Source organism: Apiospora kogelbergensis (genome assembly GCF_038363985.1).
Source record: "Apiospora kogelbergensis strain CBS 113332 chromosome Unknown utg000001l_segment0_segment0, whole genome shotgun sequence".
Taxonomy (NCBI): domain Eukaryota; kingdom Fungi; phylum Ascomycota; class Sordariomycetes; order Amphisphaeriales; family Apiosporaceae; genus Apiospora; species Apiospora kogelbergensis.
In genome coordinates, this window is record NW_027117418.1 from 3396269 (window position 1) to 3422814 (window position 26546).

Genomic DNA, 26546 nt, shown 5'->3' on the forward strand with positions numbered 1-26546 from the left:
CACGACGACTTTCCGTGCTATTTTCCACTGCCCGGGATCATGGCTGTGGACGGACCCCTGAACGTCATTGCCTTGGTATCCGGTGGGAAGGATAGCTTCTTCTCCATCCTGCACTGCCTGGCCAATGGTCACCGCGTCGTGGCCTTGGCCAATCTACACCCACCAGACCACCCCCACGTCCGCACTACCACGCCGGCGGCCAGCCATCCAGGTGCCACTGAGCAGCGGCCTCTATCCGACGCCCCGGCGCGCCTGGATTCGAGCACGGACGCTGGCCATGGCTTCAGCAGACATGACAGCGAGGGTGCCGACGAGGCGGATCTGAACAGTTTTATGTACCAGACCGTCGGGCACCAGGTCGTGCCACTGTACGCCACTGCCACCGGCTTGCCGCTGTTCCGCCGAGCCATCACTGGCACTACTGTAGATCATGGCATCAGCTACCGGGACCCTGTCCTGCCAACTACCACTTTCCCTGACCCAGGCGCCGTTGTGGTTGACGAGAAGCGTCATCTTGGCGAACAAGACGAGACCGAGTCGCTTATCCCATTGTTGCGTTCCGCCATCGCGGCTCACCCAGAGGCCAATGCTGTCTGCACCGGCGCTATCCTGTCCACATACCAGAGAACACGCGTCGAGTCCGTAGCGCTGCGACTTGGTCTTATTCCACTCGGTTATCTGTGGCAGTACCCCATATTGCCACCACCACTAGCCCCTGCGGAAGAATCCCCACACAGCCAGCCAGATGAAGCACAGCTCCTTCGCGAGATGGAATCTGCGGGGCTGGAGGCGCGCATCGTCAAGGTTGCGAGCGCTGGGTTAGACGAGGACTTCCTGTGGGAGAACGTGGCGAGTGAGAGGAGCATTCAGCGCGTCAAGCGCGTCCTAAGGAAGTTTGGCGGCGGCGGTCGTGGATCGGAGCTCGGCGAAGGTGGTGAGTTCGAGACCCTGGTGGTAAATGGTCCGCCGGCACTTTTCAAGGGGCGTATCGTTGTGCAAGACGATGATACCAAAATCGTTCGCGAGGGAGGCGGCAGTTTCTGGCTTAGCATCCGCAAAGCACATGTGGAGATGAAGCCACAGGGGCAGCTTTCTGATGAGCAAGTCGAGGGGAAGCCTATTGTGCGGATCCCCGCGCTCCTTGACGCTAGATTTGATGCCATCCAACAGGCCTTGCACGATAAGGAGCAGACAAGTGACGAGTTTCAAGAGGTGCCGCTCGCGCCCCTGCCGCAGACTACAGGGGTTGTGGCTTCGAACGTTCCTGAGCAATGGTGCCTCCTCGGCAGTAGTTATGAAACCAGCACCGAGGGCCAGACAAGTAGACTGGTGGATGTGGTTCGTCAAAGACTTGGTGATCAGTCGCTCTCGGCTTCGGCTATCACGAACACCATCATCGTGCTCCGGCACATGTCAGACTTCCCCACAACCAACAAGCTTTACGGCGCACTGTTTCGGGAACCCAACCCGCCCGCGCGGGTCACTATTGCTAGTGGCGACTGCCTACCCCAGGGGTCCGACATCGCTATGTATCTGACGGTCCAACCTTGTTTGGGTCGGGCTGACAGGCAAGGACTACACGTCCAGTCCCGATCTTACTGGGCACCTGCCAACATCGGGCCTTACAGCCAGGCCATAGCTTTCCCTTTGGGGGGCTCACCCTCGAAGCCGCCACATGCCGACCCTGGTGCAATGAAGGTGACGACAATCGCAGGCCAGATCCCACTGATCCCAGCCTCAATGGTGCTGCCTGCGCCCGACGACTTGCTTGGTGGCGATACAACGGACCTGCAGATTACCCTAGCACTCCAGCACCTCTGGCGCATTGGAACTGAGATGCAAGTCCAATGGTGGACAAGTGCGGTGGCCTACTTCCCCAGGACGCCATCGCTGGCAGACTTGAAGCGCAAGGCTACCTTAGCCGCCCGTGCCTGGGACTCGGCTCATCTCTGGGGTCTCGCCACGGATTCTTCGGAAGAGGGCGACGACGATACTGGCCCCGATCTGTGGGACCGTAAGTTCAACCCAGAGTATATGTCCCTGGCCGGAGGCGGCGATGATGACGCCGCTTCGCCCAGTCTCCCGGACTGGGATGTGCTTGCCAGCGCTTACTTGGCTGCTGATACTGACAATGACGGGGAAGAAAGCCACGTATTGTCACGAAGGCGGTACATACCCTATATGTTTGCGGCCGAAGTGAGCGAGCTGCCCCGGGCCGCAGGCATCGAATGGCAGGCTCATCTGGGCTTGGCCAAGGTAGGTTTCGGCTCTGTTCGCACCTTCGCAACCATTACTTCTACAAAGGGCAGTCGTCGCCTAGAGCTCCATCATGTCGTAGTGCGGTCTGCCGCTGGAAGGGAGATATATGTGCACACTACTGCGGCACTTTCACTCGACAAGGGAACCGCGGATGATGTGCCACCAACGTCATCTGTGTCGCTTGGCGAGGAGATCGATGTCATTTCTGCTGGGGTCGACGCAGCTCTGAAGACTTTGATCAACTTCTCCAAGGAGGATTTAGCGGCTCTAGGATCGGGCTCGGTAGCATCTGCTACCTGTCCTTACTTGGCGTACACAGATGTATCCTATGTGTCGTCGTCCTTCTCGGGAATTATAGATGCTACCTCATCGAATGCATCAGCAGTTATACCCTGTTTTAGCCTGTGGAACGCGCGAGGTGCCAGGCTATCAACCGTGGCGTTATTTCAGAGCCAGTACCGCAAGACAGTCGTGGAATGAAGGACTCAACGAGTATATTAGAGAAAAAAAGAAACATTATTGGACGATGACTTCTACGACTCTCATCAACGTACGTGACTGGCGTAATGCATTGTTCTATGTCCTTTCTTACTATGATCGCTCGCTAAATCTTTACAGCCACTCCTCTCTATCGTTTTTGTCTCATGACCGGGGCCAGCTCCTTCCACGCATCGCACCTCGCGCGTTGCTCCTGCGGCGTGCTCTCCATGGCGGTCTTACCCGTCTCGAGCAGCAGCCGGCGCTTGCCGGCACCCCACTGCTCCCAGGAGGGCGCGTCGGGGCTTCGAAACGGGTTGGGGTCGAGCGCGCGCACGAAGGAGATCCAGTAGTCCATGACGAGCGGCACCATGGGCGCGTTGTACGTGTAGTAGCTCTCGGGCGCGCCGGGGACGTTGTCGGGCCCGAAGATGGCAAAGGACTCGAACAGGTGCGGCACGCCGATGCCCAGCGCGGCGTTGACGGCGTCGGCCACGTTGTAGCGGTAGCCCCAAGCACCCGTCGTCGTATTGGTGGTGGCATTGCCACGCTGCTGCGCGTAGGCGCTGAGGAGATATACGGCGGGGCAGATGAAGGTGGTCTCGCCGTACGCCATCTGCGCTGACGAGAACCATACGTTGTGGTTTGGTAGCGCCTCCTCCATCCGAGGGTAGAGCTCTGTTATGCTCTTCGCTTCTTCGTCTTCCAGGAAACGGTAGTTGTTCTGGAGGAACGTCTGGATCTCCTGAGGCGACCCGGTGTTGGGGGCGAAAACAGTTCCCTCTGATGGCACCATGTCAGTCGATACACGTGAGAGAGGGAGACCATAGTACTGGTGGAAGGGACGTTAGCTTACCATCATTGTCGTTTCCAAATATGATGGGTACGTCGATGAATTTCCCATCTTCGAACATTTTGTAGGGCCGATCTTGGAGTAGCTGTCCGTCGATGCAGGGTGTCCAGTAGAAGAGGGGCAGTGGCACATCGGTTCGTCCCGGGAAAGGCGACGGGAAGTTGGCCGCTTGCAATTCCCTTGCGTCTTTGCCTCGCAGGCACTTCATTGGGCTGGCCGAGTCCTGGCATTTTGTGTCATTGAGGACCTTGGAGAACTGCCACTCCAGCTCGGACACGTACGGCTGGGAAGGGAAGAAGAGAGACTCCCCGATCCCGCCGTGGAACAGATGCTCATCGACGCCACCGTTGGCAATGAGGTGAAGGGCGACGGATCCTGCACCCGCCGAGCCGCCGTGGATAATGACTTGATCTGGGTCGCCACCAAACTATGGAGCAGTTAGAAGAAGCCTATTGGGCGTGGCTGGAGCGAGGACAGCAACGTGACTGACATACCTGGTCAATGTGCTTCTTAACCCACTTCACTGTAAGCGAGGTATGATAGTCAGCGGCTGTATCGTACAGACGGGGCCAGCGAGCTCGTGAATATATGAAACCCGGTTGTTCCAGACTTACTCATCATGCGCTGGTCTAGCAATCCCGCGTTGAGATCGCCATCTGCTCGCACTTGTTCGCCGGCCAAGAAACCCCATAGCCCGACTCTGTAGTTGAAATTGACAAGAACAAGACTGCCACCAGACCTCTCAACCACGTCCGATCCGTTCCAATTAGCATTGGCGTTGACGGTATACCCACCTCCCTGGATGAATAGCCAGACCGGCAACTTAGAGTTGGTCGTCGCATTGGACGGCGCCCAAATATTGGCGAATAGGCAGTCCTCTGCCTGGAAGTCGTTCGGAAGCGGTTGTGATATCCCTAGACAGATTTTGCCAAACTAAATAGGCTGATGTTTAGCATGGCTACACGGAAGTTGATTGCCCAAGACATGAAGACATAACCGACCTTATCGGCAGGCTGGTCCCCTGAGCGCACCTGAGGCTCTGCAGGGGCCTTCCAGCGTAGATCTCCCGTAGGGGGCGCGGCGAAGCGTATCCCAAGGAATTGGTTGACCCCGTTGGGGAGATGCGAGCCTTGGTATTGTGCATAGCCAAGGTTGACACGCGCTTTGCTGATGTCGGACGGCGTCTAGAAAACAAGGCGTAAGCAACAAGGTCCTTTGCTGTACTGGGTGGTATAACACCCCGACAGGAATTTTACCCCAAGGAAATTTGTACCATGTACCTTCTGCTGCTCATCTCGCGTCTTCTCGTCCCTCTGATGCAGCAGCACGGGGACGAGCACGGCGACGAGCACGATGACGACGACCAGCACTACGGCCGCAATGGCATAGGCGTGCCACTTGCGGAATCCTCGCTTCACCTTGTTCAGGGTTCGGGTCAAGATAGGCGATTGCTCGTCATTCCCGTCTCCCGCTCCGGCGAGTTCCCCCATGCCGCCGCAGACTCACGACTTTGATGGCCCAATGTCCCCCATGCATAGAAGAAGAAGAACGAAGGAACAACTCTACTTGTAGCTGCGTGTATCGGTGTCGACGACGCAAGCCTGTGGGCAATATAGGTTGTCAGCAACCGGGCGATTAGTTGGTCTGCTCGAGGCTAAGTGTCTTGGGGTGGCCAGGTATGTGTGTATGTATAGTCGAGCCAGATAGGATATACTGACTATACCTTCACCAAGCCTTGAATGAAGCTTGATAACTCAGACACGAGTGATGGTAGTATACAAAAACGGGGAGGGAAAAACAGAAGAGTAAACACGGGTATGGGCATGTAAGATGCTAAAATGACGAATCGGACCATCCGCACTGACACAAGAATTGAGATCTCCAGATCCAGTTAACGTGTTTCGACGTCTGCTTCTAAACAAACAAGGCACTCACTCGCTCGCTCATGACAATCCAATCTGGGGGACCCGGTTTTCAGGGATTGAAAATGGAGACCTCCAACGTCCTTGTTTTGTTATTGCTTTATGTTTATATTCATGCCCCTGTATATAAAAGCCATGTATGTGTGTTGGTTGGTTGTATGCACATTTGCTATGGAACACCCCAAACTCCAAGACATCTGGTGAGCAGGCCACTCTACTCCTGCTTCGGCTCTTCGCTCCGCGCTCCTCTCAACGGCTCTACTAATTAACGGGGGTACACACTGGGGAACGCCTAAATCAAAATCCCTAATAAATGCAGCCAAGTGCCAGCCAGAACTCCTACTCCAACGGAAACTATCGTCAAAAACCGCCTAACGTCCAGAGATGGTGAACGCTCCGAGTTGGTCATCCGTCAGAATGAAATGATTCGTCATGTCCCATTCTTTGATCATATGCCCAAATGAAACGCCCATTGCATGCAAAAGACCCGTCGTTATAGTCATCATCATGAAGCAACGTCGCGGGAGTTGAAGCCCTCCGTCGTCCGAAATCACTTGCTCACGCCCGCTCGCCTGCCGGTGCTGCAGTCCTACATGGCAGACACCTTTCGTGCCGACGTCGACGTGTTGTTGACACTGCCTACCCGTCCACTTGTCTTGCGGACACCTGCAGCCGGCGGGTTCGATCCCGACGACCGGTTCGAGTCCGTCGACCGCTTGCCGCCACGAACCTTGGTGAGGACGCCCGAGGCGCTCGCCGAACGCGTAGGGGACTGAGTAACATGTTCCAGGTTCTTGGGACGTGCGCTCCCAATGTTCTCCGCATCGTTGGAAGCGTCGTTCACCACCTCGTAGACTGTCGTAGTCGTCGTGTGGCTCACCGACCGTGACTTGTCGCTACGGCCCGGGGACTGGGATGCCTTGCGGTGACTGCGCATGCGAAGGTGAATCTCCTCTTCCGAATCCGCCCCATTGGAGTGCCTTTTTACAGAAATCACTTCGGCCTCTTGCGCCGCCACTTGTTCCTCCTCCACAGCCTGGTTAATGGCGTTCCGCTGGTAGGGATGGTGGCGGTCCACCCGGCTCGTCTTGCGCGGCTGTCCCGGGGTCGGGGCCGGGAGATAGTCCTCCTGTACACCAATGTTGTTGCGCTCGTGGTCTACTTCGCTCAAAGGCGTGCGGCTGGAGGAAGTCTTATGCGGTGGTGTCGACGTGTTTCGGCTCAGGTTGGTCTTTTGCATGGCCCGGTGTGGTGTGGTAGGGGGGCAGCGTTGGCAGCCATTTCCTTACGGAGCTTGCGCTCTATCCTCTCCTCGATCCACCACTCACGGAACACGCCCTGGTTGAGGTGCAGCCAGTGCTGCTGAGGGCCCACCACCATTCCAGGTCGCATGAAGCGCATGAAAGCGATGATCTCGTTGGCGGTGAATCCATGTCGGTAGATCAGGTACGCGCCGATGAGACACCCAGTACGACCAAGGCCAGCCTTGCAATGCACTGCGATGCCCTTCTTCTTCACTGTGATAGTCTCATGCGCAAGGCGGATGAATTTGCGGACGGTGCTCAAAGGAGGACAGGTGCCATCCTCAAAGATCATGTCGAGGTGCTGGATCCCCAACGCCTCAAAGTACGACGGCGAGTAGAGAGGAGAGTTCAATCTCACAACCAAGCCAATGTTGCGCTCCGAAAAGTGTTTCAGAACGTTCTTGAACGGCTGTGGGAGAGTGGGATGGGCGTCGACGGCAGCAAGAGTCTTGGGGAGAGCGTTCCAAGCCTCGGAGCCCTGAGGAACGGATGCCACCGGGGTGTGTTGAGGCGAGGCGAAAGCCAGAAAGTGGGGAGTCACCCAGTTGAAGTCGCCGTGCTCGACTCTCTCGAACCTCTCGTATTCATCCAGGTCAAAGTTGTCCAGTTGGCAGCAGGATTCCTCCTTGGCCTTCCAGACACCGTAGACGACATCCTGCACCGTGATGCCGTAATCAGCCTGGCTGTAGCCGGCATCTCGGAAAGGCATCAGGGGAGGTTCAACTTGCGCAATTGGGGCAAGTGCCAAGTGTGGTGGCCAAGACTGGATCAGGACCATGTAGCAAGCCAGCAAGCAAGCTGCATTTGCCCGACCTGGTTGGAGTGTTAGGATAAAAGTTTCAAGTATCGACTCGGTATGAGAACAACTTACTTCTAGGGTCAGCCCGACTCCAAAACACAATGGGTCTGGTTTGGTTCTCCTTTGCACCGAGTACATCATGAAACTGTAAGGCAAAGCGGTAGAGATGTCCGATGTGGAATGGACCGAAATCGTGATGAAAGGCATTGTAGTATAATTGGTCGTCGACTGTGAAGTAGCAAGGCGCCTCGCGTGCGGGTTTCGAAGGAACGGCAGATGGGCCATCGACTGCCCGAGAGGATCGTTTGCTGGGCGAGCCGCGAACAGGCGCTTCAGGGTACGGGAAGACAGTCTCGGGAGTCGGAGGTTGCACGTAAGACGCAAGGTACAGTCGGTCTAAGATCGTTAGTATCGATACAGGGGAGCGGAAAATAAAGTCATATCTAGGGTGAAACATGTTGGTCAAAGGGGATGTTGTGAATGCCTCTGTGGGCCTTCTTTGTTGTGACCCCCTGGAAGACAGGCCGGGCGGTGGGCAAAGATGAGTGCTGGCGATGATATGCCGAAGGCGCACGACTCTGTTGTTTTGATACGACGGGGTAGGTAAAGTGGTTGTCGCGCAGAGTAACTCACCAGGAATATATTCTATGACCTGCCCCATGTTGGCATGCTTGGATGAAGGTGCCATCCCTCTGTTGGCGATTGGCGGCAGAAGGGGTGTGGCGGCAAAGAGGCAGCAACGAGGCCGTTGCGATAGGAGCTGGCGAGGACTGGGTCTCTGTTGACGTAGTTGTTGCTTGGGGATCTGAGCAAGCAGTGGCTATTCACTTGGACCGCAAAGGACGCAATGTTTTGAAGAGTAAACAAGGCGGTGTCGCAACGTCATCCAGAGAAGCAGCAGGCGTCGCTAATTGAGGATAATGATGCTTGGAAATACCAGAAGCGACTATGCGAGTGCCAATGCAGGAGAGGAAGGGGGCCCGAGGAAGGGATGGACTTGTGCAGACAAGAGTGGTGGTGGTGATCAAGATGAAGTAGATCGTGGAAGTGCTTTCCCAAGGAGTAATGATTCTTTTGTAGACCCTAAAGCCCGGCGGCCAGTCAGTGAAGCACTCCCTCCACTTTAAAAGAAAACATCCGTGCACTTGCTACGGCAACGCAGAGCGACTGCCCCCAAGCTGTCATAACAACTCCCGTTTGGGCTTAGCCTCCCTAGATTCCAGATTCACTGTCCTGCGCCTTGCTTTGGCTTGAAGCCTCCCCCCACCATGCCACTCTCTCTCCCGGTGACATCGTTTCCCATCAACCAATCGACCACCGGCCGCAGACGAGGACCCAGACCATAAATATGGCCGCTGCTATGGAAACAGAGCAGTTTCCCTGTGTCTTGTAAGTTGATCACGCCTGCCTTCTGACCTGCTCAAGCTGCGAGACCCTCTCTAATCGTTAGCCCGCGCAGAACTATCCAGGTTCCCTTTCCTACTGCTCGTCTCGCTTCCGTCGCCCTGCAGTCCCTCCAAGTCGACAAAGAACTGTCCCCTCTTGTGCGCAGAATCTTTACTATCACCCCGTCTGGCAGCGATGCGGGTGCGGGTGCGAATGCGACACCCGACCAACACAAGACATTGCAAGTAGAGTACCGCGCGACCACCAATAGAATGCTTCGCGTCGCTGTCAACTCCTTCATGGAGAGCTTGAACCTCGTCATCGAAGTTATGGAGCACCTAGATGCAGATGTCCTCGCAGCCGAAGCCCACTCGAGCTGAGTTTCGAAGTCAAATGGCCAACCTGACTCTGAAGAGTCGTGACGAGGGGCTGCCAGGTGGAACTACGAGTGTCACCGACGAACGACAAGCATGTACGTGTGAACAGGCAGATTCAAGACAACTTTTTTTCTTTTCTTTTCTGTAATTTTACCCCTCTTCCATACTACACTGGCAGCTGAGACGTGCGAGACAATTAACAGAAAATACAAACCAGACCAAGCGAAGACCCCAAACTCCAGCATATCCAAATATCTTATACAGGAAGCGCCTCTGACGCTTTTACCCTACATCAACCGTGTGGATCTTCGTCCAAGTTCTCCTTCCCCGTCATTCCACGTCAACCTTGTGGATCTCTGTCCAAGTTTCTTTCTCCATTTTAGGGATGGTGATGATTAAGATGCCGTTGTCCATCCGAGCTGTGATCCCAAAAGCATCGATGTCCCCCTTGTCATCGACCTCGGCGGGCGGGAGTTTGATGCTACGTTCAAACATGCCAACCCGTCTCTCGCTGGTGGTCAGGCATTGAATAAACTCCTCATTGCCAGGGCGGTAGACCACGCCGGCAACGTTGAGGAGACCTTTCTCGGCATCCCAGTTTACACCCACGTCTTCTTTGACTGCGCCGGGCAGGGAGATGTGAATGACGTAGGCCTTCTCCGTGGTGAAGAGATCCAGGGGTGGCACGAATGAACCATTCTGCTGTCCTTGGTTCTCTTGGGGCCCTTGCAAGTTGGTGCAGGCTTTCTCGACATAGTCTCTCAGGCCTTGCGCCAATGGGTGTGAGGAGAGCGCGTGCATTATGGGGCGCATGTCAAACCCGTCGTAGGCCGGTGGGTGACCTGCCGGGCCGTGTCTTTCACGATGTCCGCCACGACCGCCGCGACCACGTCGGCCGCAATGGCCCATGCGGCCACGGCGGCCGAATGGGTGATGGTGATGAGGGGGAGGTGAATGAGGATGGGGTGGAGGAGGGTGAGGGCCACGCGGGGAAGGACCATGTCGTTCTTCAGGAGACTCCCCGGGAGAGTCCCTCATAGTCTCAGATGCTTGATCGTTCTCGGAATCGTACTCGTCAGCATTGCTGTCATGGGCTTGCTCGTCTCGGCTAGGCTGGTGTCCTCCTCCGCGAGAAGGATGAGCAGGTCTCCCATGGTGTGGGTGGTTGAAGTTCGGTCCACCCCAAAAGGGGCCGCCCCAAGGAACTCCCCAGGAGCCGCGGTGCGCCCATGGGCCTTCGAGAGGAAATCCGGAGCCGAAGCCCTGGGGGGTGATCTACGCCAGCGCCAGGTCCATGTGCGTGCTGAGGGTCGAATGTTTGGACGAAGTCCCAGAAGGCTTGACCACCGTTCGGGTTGGTGTTGCCGTTGTTTGCCATGTTTTCTAATCGCAAATGAATCTAAGATGATGGTGAATGGTGAATGGTGATGATGAAAGTACCGAGTAGTGGTCCTGAGAAAGCATAATGGGCAGATACTTATATACTCCCTTCGTCATACACGCAAGGCACACCTCGTTGCGTGGTGCTCTGATGATGGCGGACTATGAGACAGCAGGTTGACGGCGATTACGAATGTGTAAACAGCCAGACGTACGTACGCAAGATGGCCTCGAACGCGCCAGAATGCATTAGAAGCAATAGGCGTGTAGGCCTGCCCTGGGTATATCGTAGCAAATACAGCAGCCATCGAGTCACTGGAGGCGTGCTCTGCCACGCGTCCCCAGATGCAATCTTGAGTCGTCCAACCATCTTGGGGTCAGGCGCTCTGTCGATTAAGCATTTGGCCACAATGATGTGGCTTGAATGTGGGGCGAGCAAGGCGGCGATTGGTTACGTCCCCCCGAATTCATGCTCGCTCATAGGAGTCTCGGGGAATGACGGGCTTCGGGGGCCATAGCAAATAACCGTCGTCGTTTTAGGAGGGTTGATGCCGGTCTTTAGCAAAGCCCAGGCGGATACCTAATGCCCAGAGTGCAAAGACGCCGCCCCTTCTTCCTCTTCTTCTTCCCAGTTCTAGCGGCTGAACTCAGCTACGATGGACACCTCATCAGCAACGAATCCAGTGTTTGGTGCTCAAAAGTGACGGAAGCACGTTCGTGTTCCTTTGCTACCCAACGCCTCTCCTTACACCGCAGATGCCATGAATGGCCATAGTTGTGTAGTGTAGGCCCTGTGCCGTTTGTGTGCCTTTCCGTGGGATTCGAGTTCTACCTGAATCAAATACCTTTGCGAGTAGTCTGGTTCTGCGGGCGGGCTCCAAGCTGGGGTCCTCGTCAAAGAAGGTATTCCGGGGTAAAGCCATGTATGGAGGGGGTTTGTGTTGTTAATTTCCTCCCAACCAGGAACCCAACAGGAACCCAACAGGGAAATATGTCATGGCATGGGAAGAAGGGCACATGCATTTTGCCGAGAATGCCGTCTGCTCGAATCTCTGCTTTGCATTGGCGCTTGCATCTGGGAAACACCTTCACCACCAAGTTCCGTATCGTAAGCGCCGGTTGGTGAAAGGCCAATCAGGCCGCGTCTTGGTCGCTCTGCCAAGGCGCCTTGGGGTCGAGAGCGAGGAACAACGGCAGTCGAGGGGTTTTGACGCCCGTCCTAACGACAGGCCCACCACTTGGGCTGTCTCTCCATCACTCACTCCATGTCCATGTCCATGTCCCTGTCCCTGTCCCGCCCCGTTGCGCGGGATCGAAGTCAGTCACTGACTGATTGTGGGTAGCACTCCCCTCTTCACATATGTGTGGATTTGCTTTGCTCCCGTCGCATCAGGTCTACCTAACCAACCTGAGCAGCCTCGAGTCCTCTGTTGTCCTCTTATTTACTTAGCTATCCTGCATCCTGTTTCGTCCTGCTTCGTTTCGGCCATTTCTCCCACGCCCGTCTCTTCTATCCTCCGTCCCCGAGTGAATTGCAGATCCCTCCCCCTCAGTCAGCAGCCAGCGGGACGGGACTCGTCCAACCCCACCACCACTAGGCCTCGATAAGGCCGGCCCAACTCAAAACCTCCCAGTACATGACTCCTCCTGTTGAGCATTCCTATAAATAACTTCCTTGTGCATCAGTCGCGCATACACCTCACAGCTGTATGCTGTAAGCTGTTTCGTGTGTCGCGTACCTGCGTAAGTGAGCCAAGATGGATCGCCGTGGTCGTCACGACGAGGAAATGTTCCTCAATAAACCTTCCGACGATTGCGACAGTCCCACTATCGAGCCTCTGAGGATATTCAAGCCTCAGAGTCCCGTTCCTGCTGCCGAGAGACCTCAGAACCGCTACAAGTACCCAGCGCCGCCTTCTGCCCAGCCGACCTTTCCGTTGCCGCCAGGCGCATCCAGCTCTGCGGAGCCCTTGCCGTACCCAGACGACGATGACCTCCGACCCAGTCAGCCTTCCAAGTCGTCCAACCCTCCCTATCCTGATGATGGCTATCGTCCATCTGGTGGACGAACCTATTCAAGTCCTTCAAGCTCTGTTCACTCCGACCGACTCAACGATACTACCCCTCGGCTAGAGAAGAGTCCTGTCGAAAAGAGGGGTCCAGGCTTGGCAGAGAGAAGAGGCACTGCTCCCAAGCCTTTGCCAGGAGCGCTTAGCCCGACAAGCCCTGTTGACCAGGACGAGCTCTTCGCGAAACCTCTGGGTGGGCAGCATAAGCCTGCTCCATCTGTGGACAACTTCCCCGACTATCACAAGAAACCTTATTACCCTCCGCCCCGGGGAAGCTCGACAAGTCCCAGCAACAGTTCAAGCCACAGCTCAAGCAGCAATGCCCGTCCGCAGCCGCCGGACGACGGTCTGTTGAAGATGCCCGGCGCAAATAGCGTCAACAGGTTTGCTTCCACGGCATCTACCTCGACAACCCGAGCCAACCGTGGATCGCCCCCTCCCCCGAGACACCTATTGTCGAGCCGGGTGTGGTCCCGGGTGGCGGTATCGAAGCGCGGTATGCCGCATCCGGCATCTCAGGGACTGCCACGTTGAACAGTCTGCAAAGTGCTGCTGCCACACAACGCTTGGCGCAGTACTCGCAACACCCAGCCATACAACAGCAACAAGCAGCGCCAAACCGACCTTGGACACCGACAGAGACCCCCGATCAACAGCCACATGGACCGCCTACAGTGTACCAGGGCGCAAACCCCGTCTCCGACACTGCGCAACCGGCAGGCAGCAGTCAGCCCCGACCCGCGACATCGTCTTCAAATGCGCCCGCATTGCAGGAGAGTGTGCTCGAACAGGACTTCCGAAGGATGCAGATGGCTGATCCACCGCCTGCTTATTCCAGCATAAACACAAGTGGTGGCTCGCAGTATCCCGCGGAAAAGCAACGCCCAGCTGCACAGCCAGCCCCTGTTTCAACTCCTTCCCCAGCTCAAAGCGCTCAGAGTGTGACTGTCCCTGCGAAAAAACAACAGGATCCTGCGGCAGCTGGGCTTGCTTCCCCAGCACTGCAGCATCCAGGGCATCCTGCCTTTGCCAATGATCCCCGACCTGAGAGCTCAGCAGCTGCCACCCCGGCGCCACAGCCTGTGCAATCAACTCCTTCTCCATTCCAAGGACAAGGGCCGAGTTCGCCTCCCCCGCTGCCTGAAGGTTGGATGGCTCATCTCGATCAAACTTCCGGCCAGTATTACTACATTCATTTAGCTACTCAGGCCACGCAATGGGAGTTTCCCAAGGGCCCGAATCCGCTCAACCATGAGACAGCGCCTCTGTCTCCAACAGCCTCGACATATGGCAACCCGTTGGGCTCACCCATGTTCGGGAAGCAGTCTGCTCTCGCATCGCCAATGTTTCCCCCGCATACCCCTGGGTATGCAGAGAGTATCATGAGCGTGGCTGCATCTGCTACGCCGAGCGCAGCTGGGTTCAGCGGGCCTCCCCCAGTGCAGGTGTCGACATGTACAGAGTACAGCCCACGAACGGCGTGTATTTTGGTCCATACTTGCGATATGTCAACATGGACGTAGAGAATGGGCGTTGGCTAGGGAGCATTCTCATCGTTACGGATGGCCAGCAGCCCCCGACTATCCACATACACTTGAGCGCCGACCTATCGCCCAACCCGCGGCAACTTGTCCCGCATTCTATCCACACTCACCAAAGATGGCAGTTTTTTAAATATGACATCGAGTTACCGATGAATGACGGGCCTACCGAGAGGTGGACTTATGCGGTAACGTCCCATTTGGGCTGCACCAGGTACGAATTTGTCGTTGCTGGTAGACATGAGACGAACTGGAGATTTGTGGCGCATTCGGGTAACGACTTTGCAGCGAGCACGTCGCAGAACGAGCGTAGCAAATTGGGCGGTGTCGGCTTCATGTGGAAAGACGTGTTGCAGAAGAACGTCGACTGTGGTGGATTCCACGTCCAATTGGGCCTCGGAGACCAGGTCTACGGTGATAGATTGTGGAAGGAGGTGCCTCTCCTGAAACAATGGTTGGCGATGCAAGGCAAGGAAAACCGGCGAACTTCTCAATGGACAGCAAGGCACGAAGAGGACGTCAACCATGCCTACTTCCACTTCTACACTAGTCATTTCGACCAACCCTTCTTGCGTGAGGCATGGGCTCAGATACCTCATGTTTGCCAGATCGATGATCACGATATGTAAGTTTTTGGGTTTTCCCCCTTCTTTCCCTCTCTCTCTCTCTATCATTCTTATCGCTTGAAGCGTGGGCAGTACTGGACAATGAAGCTGACAAGGGCAACCAGATTTGACGGCTATGGCTCGTACCCGGACTACATGCAGAATTCGCAGATGTTCAAGAACATTGGTCGCATAGCGATCGACATGTACTTGCTGTTCCAGCACCATACCACTCTTGAGGTACTGCGGAACGTCAGCCACGACTTGGATCTTTTCACCATCACTGGGCAAGGATGGCATTTTGTCAAATATCTTGGTCCGGCGGTGGTAGTGGTTGGCGCCGACGTAAGATCTGAGCGATCTCAAAGCCGGGTTTTGGCCGGACCAACTTACCAAGGCCTCTTCCCCAAGGTGGCAATGTTGCCTCCCAGTGTGCAACACTGCCTCTGGATGGTGTCTGTCCCACTGGTTTACCCCAGACTCGACACGGTAGAGAGTTTGGCCAACACTTTTGCGACTGGTAAGAAGGCAGTGAACACGACCTACAACGTTCTCGGAAAAGTCACCAGCTCCGTTGCGGGCATCGTGGGCGGCAAAGATATGGTGGCCTCGGGATTCAGCTCGGTCAAAAAGGCGGTTGGCAAATCAGGGTTGATGGGCAACGTCGTCAACCAGTTCGGAGATCTAGACATCAGTGAGATTCTGAAGGACATGTGGACCCACGAGTCCAAAGACTTGGAGCGGACGTATCTGATCCGCACTCTCCAAGGGATTGCTCACCAGAAGGGCATCCGGATGACATTCTTATCAGGAGGTAAGCACAACTGTTCGTCCTTGTTCCCCTTGTATGCGACTAACAGGCTCGACAGATGTCAACTCGTGCGGAGCAGGGCTGGTGCACGACCCAACACATCCCAGCGACCACAAGACCATGTACCAAGTCATCACGTCGCCGATTGTAGCTGCGCCGGCGTCCAACTACATCCTCAAAATGCTGCACAGCAACAGGACGCATTACATCCCCACCAACGGGAACAAGTCGACGCCCAACGACGTCAGCGACACCAAGGAGGATATGATGGAGATCTTCCACACGGACGCTTCGGGCACGCCGCGGGAACTCAAGAAGCTCATGGGGCGGCGGAACTACATCGCGTGTGTAGCCTACGACCCGGAGGCGATCGCGGGCACGCAATACGCGGCCAGTATCGCCAACGGACAGCAGCAGCAGGGTCTTAGCAAGCTGAGCCTAGCCATCGACTTTATCGTGCAGGGAGACGGGGCTTTCACTTCTCCTACGAAGTACGGGCCTGTCATTGTACCGCATCTCGAGTTTGGGAGGTGAGGCTGGGGAGTTCCGTGTCAGAATATGTATACAACGGTCAAATATATATATATATATATATATGTGTGTGTGTGTGTGTATCGATGCCGTCCAGGATAGTAAAAATAGTACATACATATATGTGTATACATAGACAGACAGCATTGCCTAAAGCCGGCACTAAAATACCAGGCTGGACCCCTCCAATCCAGGCCGAATGAGGGGCACGCAAGCACGGGTGACAGGGTCTCTCTCGCTCCTGCATTCCCTCACTAATTAGTGACTGGCCAGCCTGAAAAAAAGGCGGCCGGCAAACTGACCGCCATGTACGTCGCCCTTTCTCTCTCCTCCCCCAAGCTTTTTCTTATTCCAGAATACTGAAGCCAAGCAGTTCCGGCCAATCTTACTCTCTTTTCTACAGACCCCCTCCCCATCCACGACAACATGGCCAGCCACAATGCCACGTCGCTGGGCGCCCAGCCTACCGTCTCCTACCCGCCCCTCGAGGACCGTCCCGTCCAGAACACAATCTGCCTGTTCGATGTCGACGGTACCTTGTCGCCCGCCCGCCTCGTAAGTTGTCTGCCTCCTCTCGTTCGCCCGGGACTGCCATGGCAACCCTCTGGACCCAGCGCGCTGACTCTTTCGCTCCCGCCTCCATCTAGTCGGCCTCGCCCGAGATCCTCGCCATGCTCGAGGCCCTGCGCCAAAAGTGCGCCATCGGCTTCGTGGGTGGCTCCAACCTGGTCAAGCAGCAGGAGCAGCTCGGCGCGCCCGGCCGCCCCGTGACGGCCATGTTCGACTTCTGCTTCGCCGAGAACGGCCTGACGGCCTACAAGATGGGCGCCGAGCTGCCCTCCAACTGCTTCATCAAGTGGATCGGCGAGGAACAGTACAAGGAGCTGGTCCGCTTCATCCTCCACTACATCGCCGACCTCGACATCCCCATCAAGCGTGGCACCTTCATCGAGTTCCGCAACGGCATGATCAACGTCAGCCCCATCGGCCGTAACGCCAGCAACCAGGAGCGCCTCGAGTACCAGGACTACGACCTGAAGCACAAGATCCGCGAGACCTTTGTCGAGAAGCTCAGGGAGAAGTTCGGTCACCTGGGTCTGAAGTGGGTTCTTTTCCTTTTTCGATGAGTGTGGCGCAAATCTGCGCAGTGCTTGCTTTCCCTCGTCTTCTGTCATTCTTGCTATGCAATAGGCAATTCGCAATATGGCGAGAACGGAGAGACCTTGGCTAACCTGCGAATGAAATTACAGGTTCGCCATCGGTGGCCAGATCTCCTTCGATGTCTTCCCCGAGGGCTGGGACAAGACCTACTGCCTGAAGCACCTCGAGCAGGAGGCCCAGAAGCCCGGCGGCATCAGCTACACCAAAGTGCACTTCTTTGGCGACAAGACCTTCGAGGGCGGAAACGACTACGAGATCTTCACTGATTCTCGCGTCATCGGCCACACTGTGGAGAACCCCGAGGACACCCTCAAGAAGATCAAGGAGATCTTTGATATCTAAACGGCAGCGATCGTTTCCACGAACCGATAGTGTGTGTTGGGATGGGAAAACGCAGACGATCTGGACCTGCGGGCTTATAATGCACAGCTACCATTATATCAGAAGTGCCAAATTCTAGAGGGTTAGAATCATGGAAGGGAAAACGTAGCGAGCACGATATGAGATCACGACAAATCAGCATCCCTGTTTGGGGGATTGAGCGAAGATTCGTTGCCTGTCACATAAGTAGTGAGTTGCCGAAGATAGATGAAAATATCTATAAAGCCTCGAAACAGCACCTTCTGGTAGAAGGCAAGAGCTGTAGAAGGAAAGTTGTAAAACAACCGATGGGGTTTCTGAATCTTCTTTTTCTCTTTGGTTTTCCTACGTTTCTTTTCTTTTCGTTATGCCCCATCCCCTATTCTGACCATTTGGCACACCTAGCTTACACCCTGACAACGACCAGCTGGTTTGTCCGCAACAGCTAGCTAGTGAGGACCATGAATAGATAGACAAGCACAGTCCTATTAAGGGCCTGAGGCAGTGTCCCTGCGAACAACGAACGGCTGCGCTTCGCCTTGCCTGGGCATAACCTGGCTCCGAGCCATCGTCGCCGGCAGCTTGTTGGCAGTAGCCGCAGAAGCAGAAGCGGCTGTAGTGGCATCTTCTCCTTCTCTCTTCCCCTGTTGCTGTTGCGGCTGCTGCTGCGGTCCTCCCTGTGCGGCAGAGGCGGTGACGGGGGTGCTTTTGGGGTTAACGTTGTTATTGTTGACTGGGTCCGAGTTGTTGCTGGCGTTGTTTCCGCTGGTGTCCTTGACGGCGGAACTGATTTGCTGCTTGACGAAGTCCATGGCAAGTGACTTTGATAGAGGACTAACCCCTGACCCTGGTCGCACCTCGTAAGGCTTTCTCTCCCTTCAAGAACACCGTTCTCGGCGTAGCAGCACCCCAAATGACGTGGAAGGGTTACCTCTCGTCAGGCACCGTGGACCAAATGTATGGCAATGTACGTTTCACGAAGACACTCTGCGTCAGATTGACATAGGTGGACGCTCCAGACCACAGATAGCAAAGAAGAAAACCAATCATGTTTTTGGGTATCGGCAAGTCAAACTGCGCCCTAACTCCTCTATGGCACACTCTCCTCGGTCCAGATGACAATGACCAAGTTGTTCACACACGCACACGCGCACATGCATACAGTGCTAGGACTCGTCGCCCCAGAACCCCGTCATTTCAATCACCAGATTGGCGACAGTGCCAACCGTCCACAGTCCAATCAAGCCGTAGCCGATCTTCCTATCCATGATCCACTTGTTCAACGGAACGACGACCAGGAGCACCAACAGCGTGATCAGGAGCACCACGGCCGAGATCATCAGAGTAGGGGTGACTTCGATGGTGTAAGCCTTGTAATGGACAGGTCGGTCAGGATGCTTGTGGTGATGGTGGTTGGCGGCGTGAATGGTCTGATACGCCCCTCCCAATCCAATTCCAAGCAGGATGTTGAGCAGGGGACCGCCAAAGCAGGCAGAACTATCATCGAATGTTAGTTCGTCATCCGGGCGGCAGATTAGGGGAAAGTGACTTACAGAGCCATGACCGGGTAACCAAGGCGAGCAACCGTGATGTCGGCCACGAGATCCCCGACCGAGTTGCCCACCGCGAAGACCGTCAATCCGAGGATGGCCTCAGAGATGTCCAGGACCACGCCAATTGTCTTCAGCACCCCCACGACCTCTCCTGCTATGGTTGAAATCCAAGCAACGGCGATGATGAAGCCCATGTAGCAAAACAAGTAATTGTACTTGGGCCGTGTTTCATACGAAGTAGTTACCAGCAACATTGCCAACAGCACTAGAGAGAAAACGAGGGAGCCGAGAATAGATTTCACAAAAACTCGAATGGGGTCTTCCAGATCCTCTGCTGCATTGGCACAGATAATGCACACGGCAAACAGCGGGCCAGTGAAAATTTGTACGATGAGTAGCCAACGGCTCCATCCACCATCGTCACTGTTCAATGATGAGTCGTCTGGTCCAAACTCGGCATCGGCTTTGTAAAAGGGCTCGTACTGAGGTTCTATGCCGCGTCCTGAACCAGACACAGTGCCGTAGTCAGGAGTAGCCAATATTACCATTGGGCCCGGGGATGCGGGACGTGAGGCGCTCCGAGACCTTGTGTGTCGTCTATATCGCTGCCATTCCGTCTCGGATTCTATGCAGCCATCAGGCTCGTGGCACACTGGCGCCGGCGCGTTCCCGAGACCAGGTGCTGGATGCTCCACCATGCTTGGATCCGAGTCTCCATCGGTGACTTCATTTTCCACCACTGGTAACGTTATGACCAAGAGGAAGATACTAGGCACCGAGATCAAGCTCATAAACTTGTCCAATGCCGACTTGCTTCGCCATCCCTGCAGTGTCGGAAACAAAGTGCTCATCAGAACATGTGGTGACGGCAAAACAGCGCGAGGCCACCAGCTTCCTTGTTTCCGGTTGGGCTTTGGCATGAATGCAGGCGAGAACGGATTCGGCTCGACGGCCGGCGATGGAAGCAGGAGTAGGGTTTCAGGGGGGTTGGTTGGCGACAATATCATGGGCGACTCCGTGTAATGAGGAAATGGCGATGTGGCAGGGGAAGAGTGCTCGCTGCCGGGCGGGCTGGGGACAGGGATTCGAAGCTGTAGGCCCTGCGGCCTGGCTCGATGCGGTCCACCATCCGCTGAAGGCTCTTGAACAGCAAGATGGCCTGTGGAATCCGTTTGAGGAGGGGCTAGTTTGCCCCCTACGGTCCGCACAGAAGGACTTCGAGCGCCGCCCAGATTCTTTGCAGGCCTGGGAGGTGCTTGGGCGAGGTCGTCATCCAAAGTAGACGGGATTGCCCCAGACGAACGCGAACGCGCTCTCGTCGCCGTCGCGTCTGCGGGTGCCAAGCCCTGCGGATTTGGCGCGCCACCGTTGGCCCGGGCCGTATGGTCGTGAGATCCGGCTCGAGTATGCATCAGCCAGTCCGTGGAATGGCTCCTTTTATAGACTGAAGGCCGTATGGCGTCTACTTCCTCAAACGTTGACAGGGCTGATCTGAACTCAAGGGCCCCTATGAGACTGGGCCTGATTGGGGTGATGGTGGTGGTAGTTCGCCTGCCACGAGGTCGCGAAACGCGCATTTCTGCAGCCATCTCAACAGCGATCTGCTGGCGATGATCGCTGGTAACATCGCTGTTAGCATCGCTGTCATCGTCCTCGTCATCGTCAGGGTTGTCGAGTTCAATTCTGGGTCCTGCCTCCAGCATTGCACCGTCGAAAGAAGTAGGCTTGCTACGCCTGGGATGCAGATGGTCTAGGCCGTCCCTATAAGACTCCAGGATACGGCTGCCCTGATCCGCCGCCGATCCATCCACCACGAGGCCCTGAGAAGAACCCGAACGTAGCCTTCTCGCCGCCTTTCTCTTCGAGACCGTATGCCAGCCCACAACGACGATGACGTAGAATACGTAATACCCTATCATTGTGCAACACTCCCACAAATGCAGGTGGCCGTCGTGTAGGAACCCGACGGCAAAGGCGACAGCCACAATGAAGAAGCCAAGGTCGCGGATAAAGGTCTTCTTGCTGACCTTGAACTCGCACACCAGGGCCATGGAGCCAGCTACTACAGCGGTGATGAACCCAGCGGCACCTATAAGCTCGCCAACCGCCATGCTACCGCTGTTGGAGCTCATGGCGGCGAAGGTGCTGAAGACATCCGGGGAGCCATTGCCGAATGCTAGGAAAGTCACTCCAGCTAGGCTTTCACTAAGGCCTAGAACGGTGGCAATGGTGCTCAGATTGACACTGAAAAAGTCGCTTGCCGCAATACCGATAGTGGTGAATAGTAGGCCAAGCCAGGCGACCAGGATCACAAAGGCCACAGGCTGGGCACGGCCTAGGGTGCAATAGTAGAAGGAGAGATAGGAGATCAGACCGGCTTCGTCGTCCATGCAGTTGCGGCGGACGAAGGCACATTGGTTGGCGGCATGATGGACTAGACGGCAGTCCTCGCCAGAGCGTTTAGTCAGGGCCGAAGAGGCATGCTGACGGGATGGGGCCGGGCCGCGCACAAAGAGACTGTAGACGGCAAGAAGGGTGATGATCAACACGGTGATGTAGAATGGACGTGAAGTGCACCTCGCGAATCTCGTAGCCCTCGCGCCCCTGTCGGACAAGACTCTAGGTCTATGCATTGCGGAATATGAGGGCGTATCTAGCAGACTGGTGGCGCGCCATAGACGAAACGAAGCGAGCAGGTTTGATTGAGCAGGCGGGTTCCAACCGGCGTGTTATCAGGTGTATGGCTATGATTGATTATAGGGGGCATGACATCAGAAGCGTGTTATTGGTAGGTCAGCAGAAGAACGAGAGAAGACTCGTAGCTGAGGAAGATGAGATAGAAGGAAAGTTTATCCAAGGGCCAAGCTGCAGGAACGTTATATCTTGAGATGAAGAAGACGTCGAATCAAGATGGAATTCGGAAGAGACGCAATCCAGACGCGAATGATCACCAAATGAATCAGCTCTAGTCCAGGCGAAGCCAAATGACTGGCGACGACGGAAGGGCCATCGACTGTTTCCTCTCCGACTCTTAGCGGATGCTTGGCGTTGGCGACCTCCCGTCGAAACGAACGTCGAAATGGGTTTCACCACAACCGGTTTTCCCGCTTCTTTCCCACAAAACCCAGGACTCCCATAGGTCGTCCTCCAGTCGGTAATTGGGGATTGGGGTACTACTAGCTCAAGCACGGTAATCGGCTGGCAGGGCGTGCTGTCGGGCAGTAGTCGGGCAGTCGGTGTCTCTCTGGTAGTCTGGCATCTGGCTCGCTGAGGGCCTCTGATGGTGGCGGTAAGTTAGGCTCGGACGGCAAGTCAATCCAGTCAGGCTCTCGGCTGGTACCGGAGTCGTCTGACCGTTGCATCTGACTCGGCGAGTCGGGACAACGCCATGGTCGGGGAAAGGCGGGGGGGGGGAGGAGGAGGAGGACACAGCAGAAGACACGGTTTAGGGTCGAGCTGGAGCTGGAGCTGGCGCTGGAGCGGGAGCTGGAATTGGATTGGAATTGGGACGGTTAGGATTGGCATCCGGGACAGGAACGGTCAACTGCCACACGGACTGGCGCTCGTCCGTGCTGGTGGCGGGTGGGTGTAGCACGCATCAAGGCATGCATGCATAATACAATGACTGCTCACAGACCACAAACACACGCGTCAGATGCAGTAGCGACGGAAGATTGCCAGGCCGGGCCTTCTGCCCAGCAGCCAGCAAGGATAGGAGGGGTTGACAATGGCGGTTGTCGCCCCTACCAGCCTACCTACTTGCACGGCGGCGTAAACAAGCAGATCGGGTTTGGCTCCTGTTGTTTACTCTCTAGCTCTCTCTCTCCCCCTCCCCGCCAAACAAGAAAGCAAGGTACACATCTACATACATCTGGATTTGGAGAAAAGTCGCGAGTGGTCGGACATACACCCGCGCACCCACCGCACACATACATACATACCATTTGACTTTGCTATTTCCCCCCTCTCTCGTCTGCTTTTCCAACCGGGGAGCTGTGCACTCTACCCATCGTCAATATGCCTCGCGTTGCTCAGGTTCCACGAGCAAACGCCGGCAGTAGGAATGCCTCTGGGTCTATGCAAACATCGCCTTTCAAGCAATCACCCGTCAAGGGCATCAAGTAAGTTGGCATGCGCACCCTCCAATTCCTTCCACCGTTTTGCGACAAGGCGGTAGGCTTATCGTTGTTGTTGCGCCCGCCCGCCAGGATCCCCCTAAACGACGACAAGCAGGAGAAGAGAGGCCGGCTGCATTCGCGACAAGCCCTGCACGAAAAGCAAATCAACGAAATCAAAGCCGCCGCGTCGACCCCGGCGCGAAAGGGAAGCCGCAGACTGGAGGACTCCGAGAATGCCACGCCGGCGTCCGACCCGCGGACGCCTCGGCGCGGCCAGGTCGAAGACGATGAGGTCCTCTATGTGGGCGGCACCGGTGTCACCCCTATGAAGCGTGTCCCCATCCTGGCCAACTTCGAGGAGTGGATGAAGATGGCAACCGATAACAAGATCAACGCCACCAATTCCTGGAACTTCGCCCTCATCGACTACTTCCATGACATGTCGCTCCTGAAAGAGGGCGACGGCGTCAACTTCCAGCGCGCCAGTTGCACCCTCGATGGATGTGTCAAAATCTACACCAGCAGAGTCGACAGCGTCGCCACCGAGACTGGCAAGCTGCTGAGTGGCCTTGCCGACAGTAATAACAAGAAGAAGAACCGAGACGAAGAAGACGGCGAGGAAAGCGAGGAAGAAGTGGACGAAGACGGCAATGTCATCAAGAAGAAGAAGCAGAAGCGGGTAAGCCCCACTACCACGGTTCGCTATGCTGATAACCGCTGACGTTTGCGCGCCAGCAACGATCTTCCGAGGCCACACTCGCGCCATCTTTCGCCTCGTTGCAGCTGAAGAAGTTCGAGCTCGAATTCTCGGTCGATCCTCTTTTCAAGAAGGCCTCGGCCGACTTTGATGAGGGTGGCGCCAAGGGTCTCCTGCTCAACCATCTGATGATTGATGGGCAGGGCCGGATTGTTTTCGACAGCAGTGATGATGCGACCGATGCATCGGCAAATGGCCTGAAGCCTCGGCGGCGAGAGGACGTCACAACTGAGGAAGAGGAATTGGAAGAGGGAAATGAGCCTACCACCCTCACCGAGCACGAGCCTGAACCAGAAGAAGGTGATATCGAAATCGACATTGGCGCGCTAGGCGCCAAGTTCTTCCCAGATCTGAACCTGCTGGACGGCCAGGATGTTTGTCCATCACTCAAGAATTTCGACATCGGCGACCCCTCTGGTTCGCTGGACATCCCATTCCTGCGCGCCGCCGAAGACTGGAAAGACCAAGAGAACGACGACGACGAAGGAATGGGAGGCGGCGGCAACAAATCTGGCATGTTCATCGATGACGATAATCCAATGGGCTTTGACGACATGACAGCTTTGGGCGGCTTTGACGTTGTTGGCTTTGGCGAGGGTGGTGAGGCGTGGGCTCGCGAAGCCGCGCTGGAGCCGCAAATGCGCCCCTACAGCGTCCCGCTCGAGGATGGCATGGAAGGCGGAGACGGCGTGGAAGGCATGGACACCGAAAATGGCGACTATGGCATCTCCATGAACCATAGCAAGAATGGCGAAAAGGCACACGAGGATCTCCTCAGCTATTTCGATCAGGCTTTGCAGAAGAACTGGGCGGGCCCCGAGCATTGGAGGATTCGAAAGATCAAGGACGCCGGCAAGCCCGAGGCTTCCACACGCCAGCGCAAAGAAAAGGAGCCATTCGAAATCGACTTCTCTTCGTCTCTTGACCCCAAGCTAGGGGAACAGATCTATACGGCAGCCAGCACCAATGCCGCTATCTGCATGCCCAAGAAGGATTGGAAGTCCAAGACTCGGAATCTGCTCCCTGACGACAAACACTTCAACTCGAAGCAGCTGCTGAGCCTGTTCCTGAAGCCCAAGGCCCGCTTGAGGAGCAACCGCCGTTTCGGAAGCAAGGTTGGAATGTTTGGCAGTGCCGGCCAGCAAGACAATGTACCCGAAGGTGAGATGGATGAGGCTTTCTGGGCTAACAAGGAGCCGCTTCACACTACTGCCGGAGGGGATGAGACGGCCCTGCCACAAGGAGATTACGACGCAAACTTCTTTGACGATGAGATGCCCCTGCCCGGCGGCGGTCTTCTCGATGATGATGATGACCTTGAGTTTGCGGACGCGAGAGACCACTTCTCGCCCGGTGCCGAAGCCCCCATGACGGAGAATGTAGGCCTCACCGCCATGCTGGATGGCGGTATGACCATGGGCGGGTTCGGAACACAACTCGTCACTTCGACTCGCAGGTTGCGGCCGGACTATGTACAATACGCCAGAGTCGCCAAGAAGGTTGACGTGCGGCGACTCAAGGAGGAGCTCTGGAAGGGCATGGCTACCGAAGGAGGTTTAGACGTGAGTTTCTCCACCACCACCACCCCATCCCAACCCTGACTCGGTACCATCAGCTGACATGATCGACATCAGGACCCGGACCGTACCCGGGTACTGACACCGCCGGCGGATGCTGAGGCTAGCGCCGCGGCTCCCAAGGCCGAGCCGACGTTGAAGTTCACTAGCGTCATGAACGACCTCCAGGCCGTCTACCCCAAGCCGGTCATGGACGACATCTCCACCAGCTTCTGCTTCATCTGCTTGTTGCACCTGGCCAACGAGAAGGGCCTGGTGATTGAGAATACTCCCGAACTGATGGAGTTGGACATTCGAAGAGATCCTAATGCGGAGATTACGGGCGAGGCTTAATGTCCCATCGCCCCTCACTCGAAGAAAAAACTACATTAGTATTCCCGGTTCACTGGAACTTTGTGTCGGGAGATGATGTGCATACGATTGAACGACGAGAACATACACAGCTGCTGCTGGTTAGCGATTCTGCCACCCACCTGAGTTGTCGGACCTGATTGGGTACCCGAGGAGTCTGGTCTTCATTCTTGTCTTTGTCTGTCTTTGATTATATGACTTCATGAGCAGGTCTGCGATATACGGCCCCCTGGATAATGATGTTTTGGTATATCTCGTCGTAGTCAGATGGTTACATTTTCCATGTCGTCCGTTACACATGCTTTTAAAAGTGTTAGCATGATAATAAGTACCAACTATCATGGTCATTCATCAC

General features: G+C 55.7%; 10 protein-coding genes across 10 annotated transcripts; 5 read left to right on the forward strand and 5 right to left on the reverse strand.

The window, feature by feature from the left end:
• Window positions 1-39: 39 nt before the first annotated feature.
• Window positions 40-2739, forward strand: PG998_001069 (uncharacterized protein; the record flags this gene model as incomplete). The annotated part of the gene is made up of 1 exon (XM_066867887.1): window positions 40-2739. One exon carries the CDS (start codon window positions 40-42, stop codon window positions 2737-2739), a length of 2700 nt encoding a protein of 899 aa, XP_066736302.1.
• A 148-nt stretch (window positions 2740-2887) lies between these two features.
• Window positions 2888-5079, reverse strand: PG998_001070 (triacylglycerol lipase-like protein; the record flags this gene model as incomplete). Its single annotated transcript, XM_066867888.1, has 6 exons — window positions 2888-3519; window positions 3593-4016; window positions 4084-4112; window positions 4204-4522; window positions 4591-4773; window positions 4870-5079. 6 exons carry the CDS (start codon window positions 5077-5079, stop codon window positions 2888-2890), a joined length of 1797 nt encoding a protein of 598 aa, XP_066736303.1.
• A 1021-nt stretch (window positions 5080-6100) lies between these two features.
• Window positions 6101-8275, reverse strand: PG998_001071 (uncharacterized protein; the record flags this gene model as incomplete). The annotated part of the gene is made up of 4 exons (XM_066867889.1): window positions 6101-6669; window positions 6801-7628; window positions 7687-8010; window positions 8248-8275. The coding sequence occupies 4 exons, from the start codon at window positions 8273-8275 to the stop codon at window positions 6101-6103; spliced, it is 1749 nt and encodes a 582-aa protein (XP_066736304.1).
• A 687-nt stretch (window positions 8276-8962) lies between these two features.
• PG998_001072 (uncharacterized protein) lies at window positions 8963-9380 on the forward strand (the record flags this gene model as incomplete). Its single annotated transcript, XM_066867890.1, has 2 exons — window positions 8963-9003; window positions 9074-9380. 2 exons carry the CDS (start codon window positions 8963-8965, stop codon window positions 9378-9380), a joined length of 348 nt encoding a protein of 115 aa, XP_066736305.1.
• A 327-nt stretch (window positions 9381-9707) lies between these two features.
• On the reverse strand, window positions 9708-10415 carry PG998_001073 (HSP20-like chaperone; the record flags this gene model as incomplete). The annotated part of the gene is made up of 1 exon (XM_066867891.1): window positions 9708-10415. The coding sequence occupies one exon, from the start codon at window positions 10413-10415 to the stop codon at window positions 9708-9710; it is 708 nt and encodes a 235-aa protein (XP_066736306.1).
• A 2099-nt stretch (window positions 10416-12514) lies between these two features.
• Window positions 12515-16317, forward strand: PG998_001074 (WW domain-containing protein; the record flags this gene model as incomplete). The annotated part of the gene is made up of 6 exons (XM_066867892.1): window positions 12515-13209; window positions 13365-13972; window positions 14027-14192; window positions 14243-14992; window positions 15098-15786; window positions 15842-16317. The coding sequence occupies 6 exons, from the start codon at window positions 12515-12517 to the stop codon at window positions 16315-16317; spliced, it is 3384 nt and encodes a 1127-aa protein (XP_066736307.1).
• A 423-nt stretch (window positions 16318-16740) lies between these two features.
• PG998_001075 (uncharacterized protein) lies at window positions 16741-17817 on the forward strand (the record flags this gene model as incomplete). The annotated part of the gene is made up of 3 exons (XM_066867893.1): window positions 16741-16869; window positions 16962-17416; window positions 17565-17817. 3 exons carry the CDS (start codon window positions 16741-16743, stop codon window positions 17815-17817), a joined length of 837 nt encoding a protein of 278 aa, XP_066736308.1.
• Window positions 17818-18323: 506 nt separating this feature from the next.
• Window positions 18324-18647, reverse strand: PG998_001076 (uncharacterized protein; the record flags this gene model as incomplete). The annotated part of the gene is made up of 1 exon (XM_066867894.1): window positions 18324-18647. One exon carries the CDS (start codon window positions 18645-18647, stop codon window positions 18324-18326), a length of 324 nt encoding a protein of 107 aa, XP_066736309.1.
• A 354-nt stretch (window positions 18648-19001) lies between these two features.
• On the reverse strand, window positions 19002-22021 carry PG998_001077 (Sodium/calcium exchanger protein-domain-containing protein; the record flags this gene model as incomplete). The annotated part of the gene is made up of 2 exons (XM_066867895.1): window positions 19002-19332; window positions 19389-22021. The coding sequence occupies 2 exons, from the start codon at window positions 22019-22021 to the stop codon at window positions 19002-19004; spliced, it is 2964 nt and encodes a 987-aa protein (XP_066736310.1).
• A 1384-nt stretch (window positions 22022-23405) lies between these two features.
• PG998_001078 (Condensin complex subunit 2) lies at window positions 23406-26173 on the forward strand (the record flags this gene model as incomplete). The annotated part of the gene is made up of 4 exons (XM_066867896.1): window positions 23406-23509; window positions 23597-24185; window positions 24242-25825; window positions 25898-26173. The coding sequence occupies 4 exons, from the start codon at window positions 23406-23408 to the stop codon at window positions 26171-26173; spliced, it is 2553 nt and encodes an 850-aa protein (XP_066736311.1).
• Window positions 26174-26546: the final 373 nt, after the last annotated feature.